Source organism: Falco naumanni, chromosome 9 (genome assembly GCF_017639655.2).
Source record: "Falco naumanni isolate bFalNau1 chromosome 9, bFalNau1.pat, whole genome shotgun sequence".
In the NCBI taxonomy this organism is placed as follows: Eukaryota; Metazoa; Chordata; class Aves; order Falconiformes; family Falconidae; genus Falco; species Falco naumanni.
This window is the reverse complement of record NC_054062.1, coordinates 41,542,855-41,560,570: the sequence shown is the minus strand read 5'-3', so window position 1 is coordinate 41,560,570 and position 17,716 is coordinate 41,542,855. Positions and strand designations below refer to the sequence as shown.

General features: G+C 36.7%; 1 protein-coding gene across 2 annotated transcripts in view; it reads left to right on the top strand.

Annotated features, from left to right (window-relative positions):
* Window positions 1-17,716, top strand: part of NRG3 (neuregulin 3) — a 421,294-nt gene that overhangs the window by 383,921 nt on the left and 19,657 nt on the right. For both annotated transcript variants that reach the window (XM_040607376.1, XM_040607375.1), the window contains exons 5-6: window positions 4,770-4,872; window positions 9,646-9,772. In XM_040607376.1, the coding sequence (XP_040463310.1) occupies window positions 4,770-4,872; window positions 9,646-9,772 (230 nt within the window). The remainder of the gene's footprint in view (window positions 1-4,769; window positions 4,873-9,645; window positions 9,773-17,716) is intronic.

Below are 17,716 nucleotides of genomic sequence, written 5' to 3'. Positions count from 1 at the left end.
TTGGCTGCACCTGCATGCCTTAGTTTTCACATGGGGACAGAAAAAAAAAAAAAAAGCAAAAAAAAAAAAGCCTGCCTTCATGCTATCTTGTAATTTGTTGAGGACAAGCTGGTTTTATGTTCTATCCATTAGGCCACACTTCCTCTGTTAACTCAAAAATGACAGGGATTGAGGAAAAGGTGAAGAACATCTCTAAATTTTCTGGTGAAAACTAAGTCATAGAATTATTTTCATAAAGTTTCCATGGGCATTTATTGATGGGAGAAAGCACATGGAAAACAATTGTTCGTCATACGTACCAATAGCAAGGTACTGGGCTTTCCATATTTATTCTATAGCATGTTGTTACTTGCAGTAATGCAGAGCGGGTCCATTTAGGGGAGGGGAGTGAGGAAGGTAAGGGAACGCTGCATGCTGTTAGGGGTTGTGGTGGGTTTTGGGTTGGGGGTAAAACCTTCAGTAGGAAAAATCATCTGAACATTTATTCTTTCTTTTTTTTACGTTATAGAGCAAAGCTCAAGTAATGCATCCGTATGGTAAATGTGGTAATTTCTCAGTTGGCTCAGTTTGACTATTCAATAATCATTCTCTGTGGTGATTGTGACAATATTGAGATTTTATTCAAGAGCCACTGAAATAAGCATCACAAGGGGGAAGCTACTATTTTTGGTTTGTTATCATCTTGCTTAGGCCACATGCACAATGCTGTTCTTCATATTTGAAATACCTTTCAAAAATACTTCAGTGAGTTCAGAAAATACACAATAGAACTAGAGGATCCAGTAATTGTGGCTAGTAATGATTATGTGGATGTAGGTGCTAACAAAGTCTAACATAATCTCTATTAATTAACATTTTTTCTCCATAATATGGTTAGAAACATACATGGTTGTTTCTCGGGGACCTTGTACCAGTGTTCTTCCTTTTATAGTAAAATCACAAAGAAGAGACAAGTTTCACCTTATTCACGCAAATAAAGCTACCATATCCTTTAGAAGTAACAATCATGAGAAAAATGTGTCTACCCTGTGCTTTTTAATCCTCTAAAGACTTATGTGTATGCTTCAGTGGGTCTTCCCACATGCATAAAGCAGACAGATGACAGCCTTCAAAAGTAAATTTTAAAGAGCAGGAGAATAAAACAAACCAAAATCCTCATACCTGGAATATGGCATGTACTTTTTTGTTAGTAACAGACAGATGAAGTTTGACTGTGATGTGAGTGCTGAAAGAAACTTTGCTTTCATGAGTCGCCAGTAGTCATTCTGTTTCCTAATGGTAGCAAATGTGTGAGAGAAGCTTAGAAAAAGGAGCACTTAAGGCACAAGCAGCTTACATTCAGGGGGATGATGTGACAGAGATGAAGAGAGACAATTCTGTAGCAGCAATGAAAATAAGAAAGAATCCATAGTTTAAATAAAAATAGGCTAGACATGTAACAGGACACGCAGTGAATGGAGACCTGTCTATGGGAAGCCAGCCTTTCAACAGGCTTCACGTCCGATGTTTGTCTTGTCTTTTATGTTCTGGGAAGATCTTTCTTGCCATAATTTTTGTTAAACAAAATAATCTGCATCTAAACAGTTTACTTTGTTATTTTTCAGCACTGCGGTCTGCAGTTGTATTTCTGTTGGTATAGGTTATGTGTTTTGTATAATTTGAATGCTTCATGGGATTCATGTTCTGTGGTCTTAACTCCTCAGATGGATTATCCAGGAATATCTGTAGCAGTTTATATTTTGGTTTTGAGCTGAAATATTTTCTTGCCTGGTCATTAAATGAGGAATCTTCTCCCTAGAGTATTTATTTCAATAGAATGGAATTAAGATGATTTACTTCACAAGGAATGTATGAATATATGTGAATAAAGAGAGACGACATAATTTCAGTCACACTTTACATTACCTTGGGAAGTTTGCTTCAGTATATAAATATGCACAAGTTGATGCACGTCTTCAGCTAAGGAGAAGGAATTTTCAGTTCTTCTCATTTCTGCAGGCTGAATTTCTACAGTTTTCTGTTCTGTGACAGCAAAATTACTTTGCAATGCTTAGCGATAGCCTTCCGTGTTATTTAAAGGCCCTACTCAGTACACCTTTGCTGGAGAAGATCTCAGCTGTGCTAGATGTGTTTAGAGCAATGGTGAGGTTAAATCAAGGCAACAACGAGAAGACCTTCAAAGTTTGCAGAGGCACAGATTACATTTCTATCAGCAAGAAGGTGTTTGTTTTTTTTTAAAAAAAAAGCATCTGATATGGAAGATTAGAGACTGAAAGAATGCTTAACTGTTATATTTTGAGAAGCTGGAGACAAAAAATGGTGGAGTCCAATACATAAATAAAAATTTAAAGGATATAAAAAAATGAACAAAGGTGTCTAAAGAAATGGAGTAACATTAATCAATAAGTAGTTCTTTAAATATGCACTGTACAAAATAAAGAAAAAGGAAAGAAAGTATTGATCAGCATGTGTTGAAAGCTAGTGACAGGGATTTATCTGACTACACAAAAGATTTAAATCTTCACATAGTTGTTTCAGCAAGATAAGACTGTGTGTTCTCTGAATTGCTTTTATCTTGGTAAGATGTATTCTAAAGCATCTTTAACAAGACAGTGGCAGCTATTGAGGACTGACAAAGACCATAGTTGCATTAAACTCAGCATTTCTCAAAAAAAAAAGTACTTAATGAGGACTTAGGTTAAAAGAAAAGCAAAATTAAGCCTCTTGACACGACTTAAATCAGTTTCTCTTAATAAATATATATTTTTTTAATTATATGCAATGTTTGAGTCAAATTACAGTTCATAAGTATGTATGTTTTAGTTGTGGTCTTAGGCAGTGGGTGCTGAAATTGTTATTCTGGCAGTATAGATTAACAATTGCTGAACTGGATAATCCGTTAACTATTTGCAGTGACCCATCTCAACATAAGAATTCAAAATTTGTAAGATTAGTCCTTTGTGTGCAGTGGAAATGGAAGGTGGATAACTGTGCACACAGGCTAGTAAAAACAAACAAACAAATTTAAACCCCAAACATTTAGTTCATTGCCAATGAGGATTTACTCTCTAGATCTAAATTTTATACATGCCGATGAGGAATGGGCCTAAAGCTCTACTGGAATCAGTTTTATTGCAATGTTATCAGGATTTCCTATTGAATTAAAACCTTTCCAGATATATTTTAGACATGCAAAAAGTGTAAGTTACTGTATTAACTTCTTTTTATTTTAAAATATTTAAATACTTTTAAATATTGATTTTTAAATATTTAAATACTTTTAGAGTTTCAAATTTAAATGAAAAGAAAAAAGTCCACAGCAGCTGGGGGCTTAGAAATGGCTTCTGAATCACTGTTGTGGTCTTTGAGTAAGCAAGTAAAGAATTAATTAAGAAATAAAGATTTGGTACATGTAAATTAATTTGAAATAGCTTATGAAAAAGGACTGTGGCTTTTACAAGAGGCAAATGACTAAAGGTTTCAAATGCTTTGTAACAGCACTGTGATGTTAATTCTTGAGAAATTTGTAATCGGTAGTGATTAGGATACTGTATATAGTCTTCAGTCATTGTAACACCAAGAATATTTGACTGAAGTTCCAGTTGGGTGTAGGTTTCTTCAGTATTTGCCTAGATTCACCTTGATGTTGTCACACGATATTTTCTTCTTATAAACCCGAACATTATGAACCTGGAATTTGGTGTTGCCATCACCTGCTTGACATGTGTCTGGTATTCATATTGATGGGTGGGTCAGCACAGAAGATCTCAAACCTAGAAAGGAAATGTAGGTTTGTCAGTGTACAGTGCTTGTACTGTGCTTTGATAACCCTACATATTGCTCTTCTACCTAAACTATATGAATGAAAATATTTTTTAGTATGTTGCATGTGTGGAGAAACTGATTTTTTAAAATTACAATTTGTTTATCATGTTAGCACTTTGAACTAGAGAAAGAGTTGAAATAATAAAAATAAAATATAACGCTCGAGGAGCTGTTGATAAATTGAGCATGTGAAACTCCAATTGCCTATCAGCTTCTGTCTGCTGTCATGAATGAGTGTTTTCTCTTGTTTTCTTAGCTCGTTTTTTTTTTACTTTCATTTTGTTCCTGTTTTAAAATTCATTAGAAGATTATGAGATTTATTAAGGAAATTTCTCTTAAAAAAGTAGGCTCATGAAAACAGTATCTGGTGCATTGTAGCATAGTAGTCATTGGGTTCCATCCAAGTTGATTGAATTAATTTTTTACGGTGATGTTGTACATAAGCTTCAGGTACAGGGAATGACATGGGAGTAGGGCATTGTAATCACCGTTCAATCAAAGTAAAAACCTAGAATTTTTGGGTAGATAAAGAACTCTGAATCTTGTGGAACCTTGTGAGAGCTTTGATGGATCTTGCCTTAAGCCAGAAAAACTCCATGGTTGTAGGGCTCTTTATCCTATTGACAGTAGAATCTTTCTTAAAATAGCTGAAAAATAGCATGTAGGGCAGACAAGATATTCAGCTACCCTGAATTTTATTATTATGTATCTCTCAGTGTGTATTAGAACCATTTTCTCAAACTTTCCTAGGAGGCCACAACTCTATGAACGTTATCTAGATGAGAGGTTCAGAGAAGCATCCATTCTGTTGAGGAACTGGCCAAGCCAGACCTCCAGATCTCTCCTATCTGTCCATCATTAGTGAAACCATGATGTGCTGTAATCCACTTTTCACAAGTATTGTTTTCTGATGCTTTCATAATTCTCAATTTTGCTGTTCACAGAGAGCGAAGAAGTGTACCAGCGCCAGGTGCTGTCTATTTCCTGTATCGTCTTTGGCATAGTCGTAGTGGGCATGCTTTGTGCAGCGTTCTACTTCAAAACAAAGTAAGAGCCTTCATCTAGCGTGTTTGTTATTTAGCTTCTGTCCTTTTTATGGCTTTACAATTCTTCAGTTTCTCGCCTCCTTTTGAAGCTGTTTTTATCTCTGAATAGATAGAACAGTTCCCCAGCTACACTATCTAAGTCAAAAAAAAAAAAAAAAGAAAAAAAAAGTAAACAAAAGTAATGTGTTCTTGTTTCTATCTTTTGTTATCAAGAAAGAAGAGATTGTGTCCTTTCCAGTTTGGTTGTTTTGTTTTTTTTTTTAAATAAAAATTTTGTCTTTTACTATCAGTGCGATAATCGCTTTCCTCTTTTGAAAATAAAGTTTAAACATATCATCTCCTTTTTGCATTTCATTTCATATCCCTGAATGTCCCTTTTGTTTCTGTAGGATGAGAATGAAAGTAAAGTTAGAAATGCAGTAAGAGACAAGTTCTCTGCAGATGTCTGTAACCTGTAGTTAGTAGTTGTAAACTGCTAATGTGGTTGCAAAATGAGTATCTGTATTGCACAAGCACATTGACCTATCTGAGTATGGTGGAATCATCTGTAGTAAACTATTTTCAACTGAAATACTTTGCACTCTATTCTCTATCTTCCTAGCCAAACATTATTTTATAATATTTACTGTTATGTGTGTAATTTGAGTTGCAAAAACCTCATAGCAATTACGTGACATGGTTGTCAGTGCCGCTGTATCTATAAATATGTTCTGTATGGTTGTCATCCTTCATTCCTGTTCCAGCTGGAGCTAATGAGAGAACACATATCTATATAAATAGTACCTGCATAAGGTTAGTCATGGTGACTGAGCATCAAATGTGGAGGTTTGCACTACTTAAGAGTTTGGATGCTTACCTGAATACCCCTTTTTAGAATTTATTTTAATGAGTAGGAAATCTGATGAGGACTACTTTTTATTTTTTTTTAAAAAAATCTATTAAAAAAAAAAAAAAAATTTGGAAAAGTCACCAAGCCTCCCCACCCCCCAACCCCTTTTTTTCATTCAAAGTTCAGGGGAAGTTTGTGCACGATTTGAGTGAAGATTTTAGTTGGTTCATGTTTCACCTTAACACTCCTACCTGTTATAATGTCTTGAGAGTTTTTGTTTAATCGTTCTTTGGACCTAGAATATGGCAGTGGTGCTAGGTGGGAGGATGCTGTGGCAGAACACTTCCTCTCTGCAGACTCCTTGGTTATAGCATAAATTGTGAGCAGAGACAGCCATTTTGCCACTGAGTTAGAAATGTCATTATGCATTTTGGATCTGCAGAAGAAAGAAAGAAAGAAAGAGAGAGAGATTAAGGTGTTCCTGTTCTTCCTGGAAAGGCTTGGAGTTTTTGCTCACAAAGACAGATGCAGAATAGGTAGAACGGGATTGTCAGTTGGAAGAATATGTAGTCAACAACTGAGCATGGTGTGAATAAAATGTCCCTCTGTTATTCACCTGTGCCTCTCTTGGTTTTGCACTGCTGTAGGGAGCGGTAGAGCTGGACTGGAACAGCCTTCAAAATACTGTGACTTTGATGAGGTGGTGGGGAGAGCTAGGTCTAAAAATAATGAGTAGAAATAATAGTTCAAAGATGAACTCACAGGGCAGTAGCGCTTCGCATCTCAGCAGGAGGTGGTGGTGTTCGGTTTGGGTTTTCATCTGCATTATAAATACGCTAGTTAAGAATTACTGGGAAGAGCTGAAGTGTGCTTATGCCAGATTCTTGGAAGTGAAGTTTGAAGAGTAATGAGAAAATGAGCACCTCCTGTTCAGTCAAGAGGCCTTACCAGATATATGAAACACAGTAATGGTAAGGTACCAATCAATCCCTAACTCACTGGCTGTGGCTTATCTAGCAAACTGTCCAAAAAATATATTAGAGTGTCTAGACTGGCTTGCATAGAGGCTGCATAAAACAGTATCATAACTGTGATGTTGACCAGTGTCTTAAGGATGTAAAACCCAACAAATTTAGAGTGCCTCTGCCCTTATCTTATGTTAGCTTTTAGGCAACACATTTTCAGGAGCTTCTTCATCAGGCAGATGTGTCTTGGTCATGCTTAAGAGTTGTCAAAGAATTCCTCCTCCATGGGTCATAATCCGTGGGTTTAATTTGGTGTATCATACTACTTACAGCTACAGGACCCCTGAATGGTGCACCTTTTATAAAATATATTTTCCATGAAGGCACTGACCCTGGCTTTCTTAGTCTGACAATACCTGCTGCTAGAAAGATCACTTCCCTATGTACCATTAAATTAAAAGTCTTGATTTAAAAATAAATTCAATCTGAGGAAGTTTAGAACTATAATTAAACACTGTGCCCTTTAAATTATTCCTTTTAGGGTAATCAAGAAAGTGCTGTAAGTGTCAGCAACAGAGGGAGCATACAGTAATGGGCTGCTCTTTATAGCTTAGAATTTTATAAATGACTAGTGACTTTATTTCTTGCTGAAGTAACAATACTTTATTGCCAAATAGCTCTAAAGTAGAACACATAAGGCCCATTTGTTTTGAAAACAAAATTTATAAAATAAATATATTAGTCGGTAAGTAACTTTGTATTATTCATAATTTCTAGTTTTATAACTGTGCATCCTCTAGTTTGGCAAAATGAATATGCATAAACCTAATATTAATGTTAGGTTGCATGAACATAAAAGGAAATTAGTTATTAGATTGTTTCTCTCAGTAAATTGTCTTCAGGAATCTCAATTGTAATGTTAAGGATTGCAGCAGTGAAGCTGAATATTCCAGTTTACTTAGATGTGTTTATAGATGTAGAAACAGTTCTCGAAACACAAGTTTTCTAAATAAATCCAAATTAGCATTCCAAAATCTTTTAATTTTACAAATTAAATTATTCAATTTCACTGGTTTCAAAAATCAGTAGATATCAAAAAATGTTTTTAAAAGAGATGTTTGAGTCAACCAATTTAATTTGTCACTATAGTCCTTCAGATTATATATCTATTCAGATTATTCTGATATTAACTTTACAAGTTGTTTTGGTTAAGGAACAAATTTGAAAGTTTAATAAGTTTTTGGACTTCAGAAATTATTTCCTCACCCACCCATAGTCATAAATCTTGCTAGTTATGATCTGCTTAGCTATACACAAAATATGCCACTCATATTTGTAACATGCTTACAATGTAATTATTTTTTTTCCATTTGCCATGCTGTTTCAAAATAGGATGTTAATAGAAACATAAAAGATACATACAGGGTCCAAGATTTATTGTAGTTTATACCTGGATTCAGAAAACGTGCTATAACAAATACCTACTTCTGTGCAGGTGCTTATGGCCTGTTGAATGTGAGCAAATGCTGAAATTATGCAATGCTGATTCAGAACTAAGAGACTTAAAGGCAGAGGAAATCTCATTTATTTTAATATATTTAAAACTATATTATTAAAATTGAATATCTAACTGTGACACTTTGCACTGCTTGCTTTCATGTTGAGAGAACTTGTCCTTTCTCACACTCTCTCCCCTTAACCACTTAAGTAATTTTCTTCTGGTTTCTTACACTTTACTGCACTAGACACAAGCTCCACTAAAAGAAGTTAAAATTACTTGTATAGTACATTCAGTGTCAAATTCATTGGCCTGAGTCAGGTAAGATGCTGTCAGACTTGACGATGTCACAAGGCTTTCAGCATCAACATCAGCAGAAATTTTTAAAAATGTTGCTGAAGCTTCTTTGCTAAAATTTCAAATTTCACTGTAGAAAGACTGTATGTCCTTTATTTCGTATCAACATTTCCTGAAATCACTTCCTCCTGAAACCGGGCTCCATGCCAATTGCTTTCCAAAAGCTGTGGTGGCATAACGAAGTGTCGCTGCTGCTGCTGGCGAGTCCTTGACCTTGCTGAATCGTTTCCAAGGCCTTTGTAGGTTTGCTGCTGGAGATGTATCTGCTGGGGAGAAAAAGGAAGGACAGGAAGGAAGAAAAGAATTAAAATAGTATTGTGGAGTTATTTCTCACGATAATTTAAAACTGATAGTCTCAGACAATGTAGCTTATCGAAAGAATGGACTCTGATAAAAGACCTTAAATATAGTTTTCTAAGAGTTTTTGCCCAGCTGAGATATCTGTTTGCAGAAGATAAAAGAAATATTTAAATGAAAATTTGCTGCCTCATATCCTCAGTCAGGTACAGAACTTTAAAACTCAGTTTGTCAATATAGTGTGGCAGAAACAGAAAGCCTTTATTAATACCGTAGTAATATCCTGAACATTGCAAGTGATTTGTCTTGTGGTATTCCTTTCTCTGACATTGCAGATCATAGTATAATATGTCAAAAACGCAGCCTCAGATACCATTCTGATTTTTTTTTCCAGGTTTAAGCATGTAAGTAAAAGCTGGTCTATACAAGATACTGGCTTACAGGTCACGTCTAATCAGCTAGCAGAAATCTTTGATTCTTCGACACTTCTTTTGTGTCAATGCTTTTTTAATACTCGGGCCTATTGCAAGCTATTGTTAAATATGTAATAGATGATCTTACGAAATTCTGCACTAAAACAACTGGCATGCTGTTACAGTAATCTGAGAATAGAAGATATTTTAAATAGAAGAGCTCTTTTTTCCTTTCTTCAGCCTTACTAGAAAATGACCACTGCACTGAAATTATTAGACGCTAGCAAATGAGCTCAGCTGGTTAATCTAATACAGTGAAGTTTTGAACAAAGAGAACCATGGCTATAAAAATATCATGGCTATAGTACAAGATCAAACTAGCTTTTTCTTACGTGAATTTTATTTCTCTCTGCAGGAAACAAACAAAGCAAATTCATGAACAGCTGAAAGAAACACAGAATAGGAAAACCTACAGCCTAAATGCTTCCAGCATGATGGCAAAGTCAGAGTGTATGGCACAAAGCCGAGTCCAGCTGCAAAATGTAAGTAATCCTGCCAGCCACAACACTTAATAGCCTGGCTGAGTTCCTGCTGCTGATGGCAGCACATCGCCATGTTGCTATTAGCATCTGAGCAATGGGAACAAGAATTCTCACCTCTTTCATAAAATGTTTTCTATCAGGTCTGTTAATAGAAAACACCAAGCAGGGATTATTTTTTTTTTTTTCTAAAGTTATTTCAATGGATGCTGGTACATTTTGTTCATGTAATATAGTTTGCTGAGCCCCCTAGCTCTGCATCCAGCAGTGGAAATTACTGTTATAGTTTCTGGCAATACTTTGGCGCATATGTGTGGTTTATAGGTGAGATGGGAGTCCTTGATCTTAACTGATTTCAAGTCTTCCAATAATTAATGAACCTGCATGAAAAAATGTAGAGATCTGTCTAAGTTAATTCAGAGTAAATTCAAAATCTAGAATTACATTTATACATGTAGACTAGTGCCCAAGGCAAGACTGTGCAGACGTCTCATTTTCCTGGGTTTTGAGTTAAAGGGGTTTTCTAATACCAGAAAGAGAATAGTTTGTTCAAACTAAATTTGAAAATTATTTAGTAATTTTCTGTGTATAGTTATATATAAGTTAATACAATCTCACAATTATGAAATGCATAAAGCTCATTTGATATAAGGAACTTGAAGAGGACTAATTTATTTAGCCCTGGGTGCAAGGTATTTTCCAATGCATGTCATTCTCTTCTCCCTGGTCACACACAATTAGTGCTGTCTTATTTGGAACAAAGTCTTTAGAACAACTGAGAAGGATCCTGGTAGCAATATAATAGGAAATCATAAAAGATGTCTTGAAGCCTTTCTAAATGCTACACTTTTTTTTTTTTTTTTTTTTTAAGTAACTTAACTTTGCTTAAAGGGCTGGCTACCTTATTTTCCAGATTCTGTCAAAATAATGGGAGTTTAGCACAAGAGAGCACTCTCATGCCCACTTAGCCTAAGATGACTGAACTTCTGGTTTACATGCAGTTAATGTAGAAATAAGTATAAGCCCTTTTAACCAATTCAGAGTAAGCAGAGCCTCCATGCTATGACAGAGGAGTTGTCAAAGAATTGCTTGTGTTCATGAGAAGTTTTGTTTTATAGGAGCACCACTGTGGTCATGATATGCTTTGTGGTTCAGGAAAAATGTGCTATTTTGAGAAGGAGGATAGCTTCACTAAACTGACATAATCACAGTTGTTTAGGGAACTTTGTGCAATTCTTTGTTTCATTTTCAGTTCATTCAGTCACATATTACTTCTAACCCGTAAAAATAAATGCTGTTGGGAGCGTTTTTGGCTTGTAATGATGGCAACAAAAGGTAGAGTTGTAAAGAACTTTTGCGATCCTTTCATTCTAACACGTAAAGTAGGTCTTGGTTAACACTAAGACTTATGTTCTTTGCCTTTTTCTCACTGTAGTTCAGTGCAATATTTTGTCATCCCATGATCACAATGAGCTATCTGATGTCTTCTGAGCAGCTGACAAACACATCAACAAGCTTTATTTAAGTCTTTTTCTTTTGCCATAACAGTAGCCATAATAGCTGAAGTAGCAGTTTGTAAATTCCAGATACTAAAAATTGAGAAACATTATTATTATTTTTTTAATCCAAATTTGCTTTTCGGTTTTGAATGCTGTTCAGACCAGCATTATCAGTGCTGGTAATTAACACCGTTTTCTTGTGGCTGCTTGCAGGCAGCTGTTTTCTTCTTGCCACTAATGCATTTTCCCTTTGGGAGCAAAGATACTAAGGAAGAGAAACAGAATGACCTTGTGCAGGATGTAGCATAACAGCACAGGTTAGTAATGGTTTCTATTGTTAGCAAGATTTTAGTGCAGGAACGCATGTAGGCACTTCATGAAATATTTACAAATCTTGGTAGACTGGAGGGGAAAAAAAGGGCAAGGCGTATGGCAAGGCAGCAGAAAAGAGCTCTGAAATGGCATTTTGTAAGAATGGCTGAGTGGCTTCCCATCAGAGACCAGAGATCTGCCCCGGGTGTATCTGCTGGGTGGGAAAGGGAGGGCCCAGGCAGTGGTGTGGGGAGGGGAACGCGCCCACCGCTCGCTCCTGCGGCTCTGCTGCCGCCTTTCTGCCCGTCACTGCCTGCAGGTGACCTCTCTGTGGTTTCCATCTGCAGCTCCACCCACAGGGGTCTGTGGAGAAATCTTAGTTCTCTTCATTTCCAGGAGCCAATAAAAATGTAAATAAATCAAGGGAGTTATTTTCTGTAGGCTAGGCATTCTGGTTTATGGAACACTGGAAGCTGTTCCTTTTCCCACTCCAAGTGCTCCTCTTGCATGGGAAAACTGTCGTGCTTGTATGTCACCTTTCTCTCTTTCCCTAAAAGGTTGTCCTGTATTTTTCCTCTGCCTGTTTTGAATGGACCTGGTGTTGCTTTCAGGTTGTTCACCTTCCTTTTTTCTTCTATAGAGAAGAATATGTTAGTGTAGACCTGAGAATAGTTGCATTGGGTTCCTTATTCTTGATGACTATTCGAATAATGTCCATTCCGAAAAAGGCATCACATTTTGACTCAGGTTGCTACATTTAGTAAAGGATGCACTGATCTTTCCAAATTGCTCTAGAACGAGGTTTTACTTATTTCCCAGGACCCAGGGTGTAGCAGATAGTGTTTGAAGTGGTTTGTGGCTGTAAAGAGTTTGACCAATCTACTACTACTTATCATTCCTTTTTTTCCCTTTTTCCCTTGACTGGATATTAGGGAAAGAATTATTATTTATTACTTATTTTCAACACCCATTCTGAATATTTTTAAAATGAGAGAAGCCATGTGAATGTATCAAAATTGCTGTTAACAGAAAAACTACACATTTCATTTTTGAACCAAGTATTAAAATGAATTACAAGTTTGCATTTTACATTTTATTCTAGCCTAACTCACTTTAGTTGCAGCTGTTTGCCTTACTGCAGAAAGAAAAGGACACTGGACCTCAGTCCCCATGATATCCCACCTCTATGCTAATTAAAGCTTCTTTACATTAGTGTGTTCATAAGAACCATATACAAGGTTAAAAACTCTAAATATTTGCTTTTAAAACACTTTCCATTTGTATCAGAATTCTCCTGCTGCATCCTAGACTACGAGTTACTTTGCAACAATCCTTATTTCAAAAGACAGTGTTTAAGAAATGGATTTGAAGTGTTGGACATTCCCCCACGTTCATTAAACTTCCATATGGCAGGATTGCTCTTTCAGATGTGGATATTCAAATTAAGCAACAGGATATACAGGGGTAAAAAACAGAGCTGGCCAACTGAAAAATGTAGGGTTTTTTAAACTCCATTCATTTAAGAAGTTACTGGCTTTGGGGGTTTTGCCCTCTCTGGTCAGGAGGGTAAACATAAGCAAGAAAGAATGGCCACATCCCCGCACCTCCCTCAGCAAGACCTGAGGCTGAGGAAGAACACAAGGAGTTAGGCATCCAAGTTAAAACACGGATGCCTCCCTGTCATTTGCTATATTGCAGGGAATGAAGCTCTTTCTTTGCATTGACAATGTTTTGAAGTAACACATGCTTTTCCTTCCCACACTCAAATGCGTTACATCTCCTCCACTGCCTTCCTTTGCTCAGTTGTGATTCTGTAAATAAAAAATAAAAAAAATAAAAAAAGCTTGGATTTTGTCAGGACAGCTATATTCTCTCCGAACTCCTGCTGCTCATAGCTGGTAATTGTGTTCACCTGTGCTGAGTCTATTTCTCTTGGTATTGATTCCACTATTTTGTTTGGGATACAGATTAGATGGAAAATACTGTATACTGTAAGCAGGATTCATAAATAACTGTTTGAACACAGCTCCTAGTATTTCTCCTGAACTTTCTTAAAGTCCGCTGCTTTCTCCAAATATTCTGGCAGCAACACACTTAATTTCTTGCTAGGTTTTCTGGCATCTTGGATTTGGATACTAATGCACTGGTAATCCTGCTATAATTCTTCAGTCAGAAAGAGATAGATGTGCTAGTTTTTAATACAGGATCTTGAAGGTACACAGGAGATTCAGCTTTATTTCACCTAATGCATGAAACTTTGGACTTCCTAGTATTATGTTCCCCTTCCCAAAGAGATTATATTCTCCTTGAGAGGTATTTAATGAATGTGCTCCACAAGACTGCAGCAGTTTGATTCCTCATAGGCAAAAGGAAGTCAATTGTCATTCTCAGCTGCCCCTCTTAGAAAGTGCTCTGTGCCCCCTCCTACACCCTGTGCAAGGGGCAAGAGGAGGTGCTGTGGCCCTCCGGTTTTTCCGTAATTCACCAGTATTCATGAACCTTAATTGTGCTCCTGATTACTAGCTCCTTTTGCCACGCTGACTTGAGGGTTTCTTTAAATTCTCATAACTTGACAAACATGTCATGCAACAGCAACAAAAAAAGAAACCTTGCCACTCCTTTAGTGATTCCATTAGTTGTCATTGTTGTTTAAAGTGGTCTTTTTCACCTTTGTGGATTTTAATACCTTCTCCCATCATACTAAGTGGATCTATTAATTCCCCACCACTTTCCCTTGGAGGTGGTTAATATGCTTTTCATGCTGTAGCATGTGGTTTCACTTTTCACTACACTTGTTTCTAATAGCTTGCAATCACCAGTTCCAGGTTTCTGCTATTCTTATAATGAGGGGGAAAACTGCTTTTTTTGTGTCTTGTTGCCTTTTGTTGATAGTAATAGGAAATAAATTCTTTTTAGTCACTGAGATAAAAATGTGATTGATATATGTTGAGCAATAGATACACCTAAATCTTTTAAAAGATTACTGTGTGGTTTTGCCTGAGTTACGATGTGATTTATCAGGCAAGATCAAGAGCAAATTTCCCATTTCTGCACCACATGACTACTTAGGAAGAGCTGCCAGGATAGACAAACTCAAATTTACTGGCTAGTCTAGAGCTACTGTAGACAACGAAACATAAGGAGAGTATGGGAACAGCTGAAAGGATGTTAAATATACCACCTGATGGACTTTTGTGCAAGATCAACTCATCCAGAAAAATCACTGGCTCTTTACCTCTTGAGGCACTCGCTCTGAATGTAATTTTAAAACTGACCCCTCTGCCTTCTTGGTCCTTTTTGAAATGGTATCCCTGCATCACCTCTCTTCCAGTGCTGCATGGTTTTCTGGACTTTTTTTATTACTATTTTAGGCAAGTCATGGAGGAGGAAGAGCTAAGAAAAGCTGGGAGCAGGGATGGGTGTGTTGTTTTGCATAATACTAGGACAACAGTGTCAAGCTATTCTGTCACACTTGAGTGGCATTTGTTATCCATCGATCCTACATTTATAGAATAAAGAATACAAGGCATGGAGCAGGGGAATTACGTGCTCACAGTTGTATAGCAGGTCAGCAGCAGAGGCTGCTTTCTTGTCTCCTAGCCCAGGCTGCCTATGCAGATTTGCTTAGCTTTAACTAGCGGGGAGTGGAATTTTATTGTCAGGGAGTTGAGTAATTGTACATAACAGATGATTTTCTCCACGAAACCATGAAAAATTGAAGATTTGCAAAATGGTTTATTTTAAAATGCTATCATTATTCTTTAATTTATTTAGCCATATGCATCAGTGTTTCTCAGTAATTGCTCAAACAAGCACAAATAATTGGGCAAGAAGACAATAAACCATTAAAAAAAAAAAAAAAAAAAGCTTTCAGTGATGCTTTCAACCTGCTGGAACAGTCCTTTGAAAGTGTTTCACAGCTTATTCTCCAACATGGCTGAATATTCAGCAGCTCGCAATGGTCAGAGGCCTCCAAAGAGCTCAGCCCAGATGAGAATTGGGCTGTGGAAGTGGTGGGATGGGCTCTATTGGGATACGGATGGGGACTAATCCTGCACCATACTTCTGGGGGCACAAACTGATACTGCCATCAGCTCCTCACAGAAATCTGAAGATATTTTTCTCCAGAGAAGGTCTCAGAGAAAGGATGTGGCAATTATGGCTAAGCTAAAGGAGAATAAACCCAACCATGTTTAAACCTATTAAAATGTATGAAAAATGTGATACATCCAAACAAGTTCAATTACATTGTTCAAATTCTCTGTATATTCAGACCCTCAATTTAAATTGTGATTCATGTTGTCATTGTAATTAATGTTATGGCTGTTACGGTAACTGGTAAGTAGTTTATCTGAAAATGGCATAAAAGAGATGTTTGGTTAGGGGGCAAAAATCTCCTCTGCAGGCTGTGACTGGGTGGTTCTGAGTGTTGGACCTGCAGTGTAGTTTGCTGGTCAGCATCGGAGCAGCTTCTGGGGGTCCCGGTTTTCCTCATCTGTGATGAGGAAAGCCCCTTTATACCATCACTGCAGCCCACATCCACTTTAACTATGGATGTAGCAAAAGATGCAGCTTATCTCTAATTACCCGTTATGATTCAGTTCATACTCATGGTCTTCTAAGCCATTCAGACCATCAATTTAATATCATGAACAAACACCAAAAAAAAGGATAGAAATAGCTTCCTGGCACTAACAACCCATTCTTTACATAGCTCAAATTGATTTATTCAGGTCAGAAATAAAAGACAGTTTCATTTCTGTAGCTGGCAAGATAACTATTAAAGTTTAAAACCTTCACAGACATGAGTACCTTAAAAATTGTACTTCTGTCTGAATATTTTATCTGCAACGTTTACAAGTGACAACTAAGATCATAGTAACTGAAAGAAATAAGAGTGGAATATGTTTCTTCTTATTATTTCAGTTGTGTTTACTTCATGCATGCGGCAACATTTTGCATATTGTCACTCTCGTAGCTTTGCCTTCAGAAGCACGTAAGCAGTGATTTGAGCCGTGTTTGTGTGGGTATTTCACACAGCAGAAAGAGGGAGGAGAGCACTGGAGAAAAATTGGAAGGTCTGTTATTTTATCTATAGAAATCAGTCATAAGTCTGAGTAGATGGACCAAAATTGCCCATTTTTAAAAGAGAGTAATCTTGTATGACTTTCTTTTTTGATTTTGCTGAAGTCTGGGGAAATGTAGATAAGAATAAGTGAGAATCAGAAAATAATTCTGTATTTTTAAGGAGTTATTGGTCATTTGTTAGACAACAAAATAATTATGAAGAACTGTACTTTGAAAGAAATCTTCCTATCTTCTCCACAAATGTTTATCCTATTGCATCATAGCATGGCAGTTTTCACCACTGTGATTTTTTAAAAGATCATTATTATTTTATTTTGCGTTTTCTGTTTAAAATATTTAATCACATTACAGCTTCCTCAATACTAGTTTATTGTAAAGATAACATGTATCTCTAGGTATCTAGTATTAAAGATACAAACTCAATACAGAAGGAAATGGATTAAAGAAAAATAGACCATTTATTTTTAGTGCAGGTCATTGTAATGCAATGTAATAAAAATCTGCAAGGTGCAGTATTTTTCATACCTGAGTGGAAATGTGGGTTAAGCTCTCATTTATCTGACATATCACCCAGTAACCACTAACAACACTGATTCTATCTACTTCCAAGCCAAAATGCAGCTTTTTTTATATACTTTGAATTTCTGGCTCCATTCAGGATCAGAGACCATTTTTGTAGAATTTTCAGTTGAATCACAAAGCAAGAAGAAGGAATTCTGTTCTCATTCATGTCCGGTGTCTGCTCTACAGACCTTTGTGCCTCCCTGTGTGCCCAGAGCCTGCCCTACGCCTACAACTGTCACAACAAGAATTATGTTTACACTGTTCTTACTAGCACAGATACTCCCAGGTCAAAAGTTTCAGACTTACTCAGAAGGGATATCTTGCTCTACAGATAAGATTCGCATATTTTTCTTACCTGATGATACAAATGCTTTCTCAGTTTGGTTCTCATAGTCATGCATGCTGATGAAAGCAGGGTTTGACTGAGATCACCAAATGACCCAAGAAGGTGCTGACCGTCCTGTGATATGTGTTTTGTGATCTC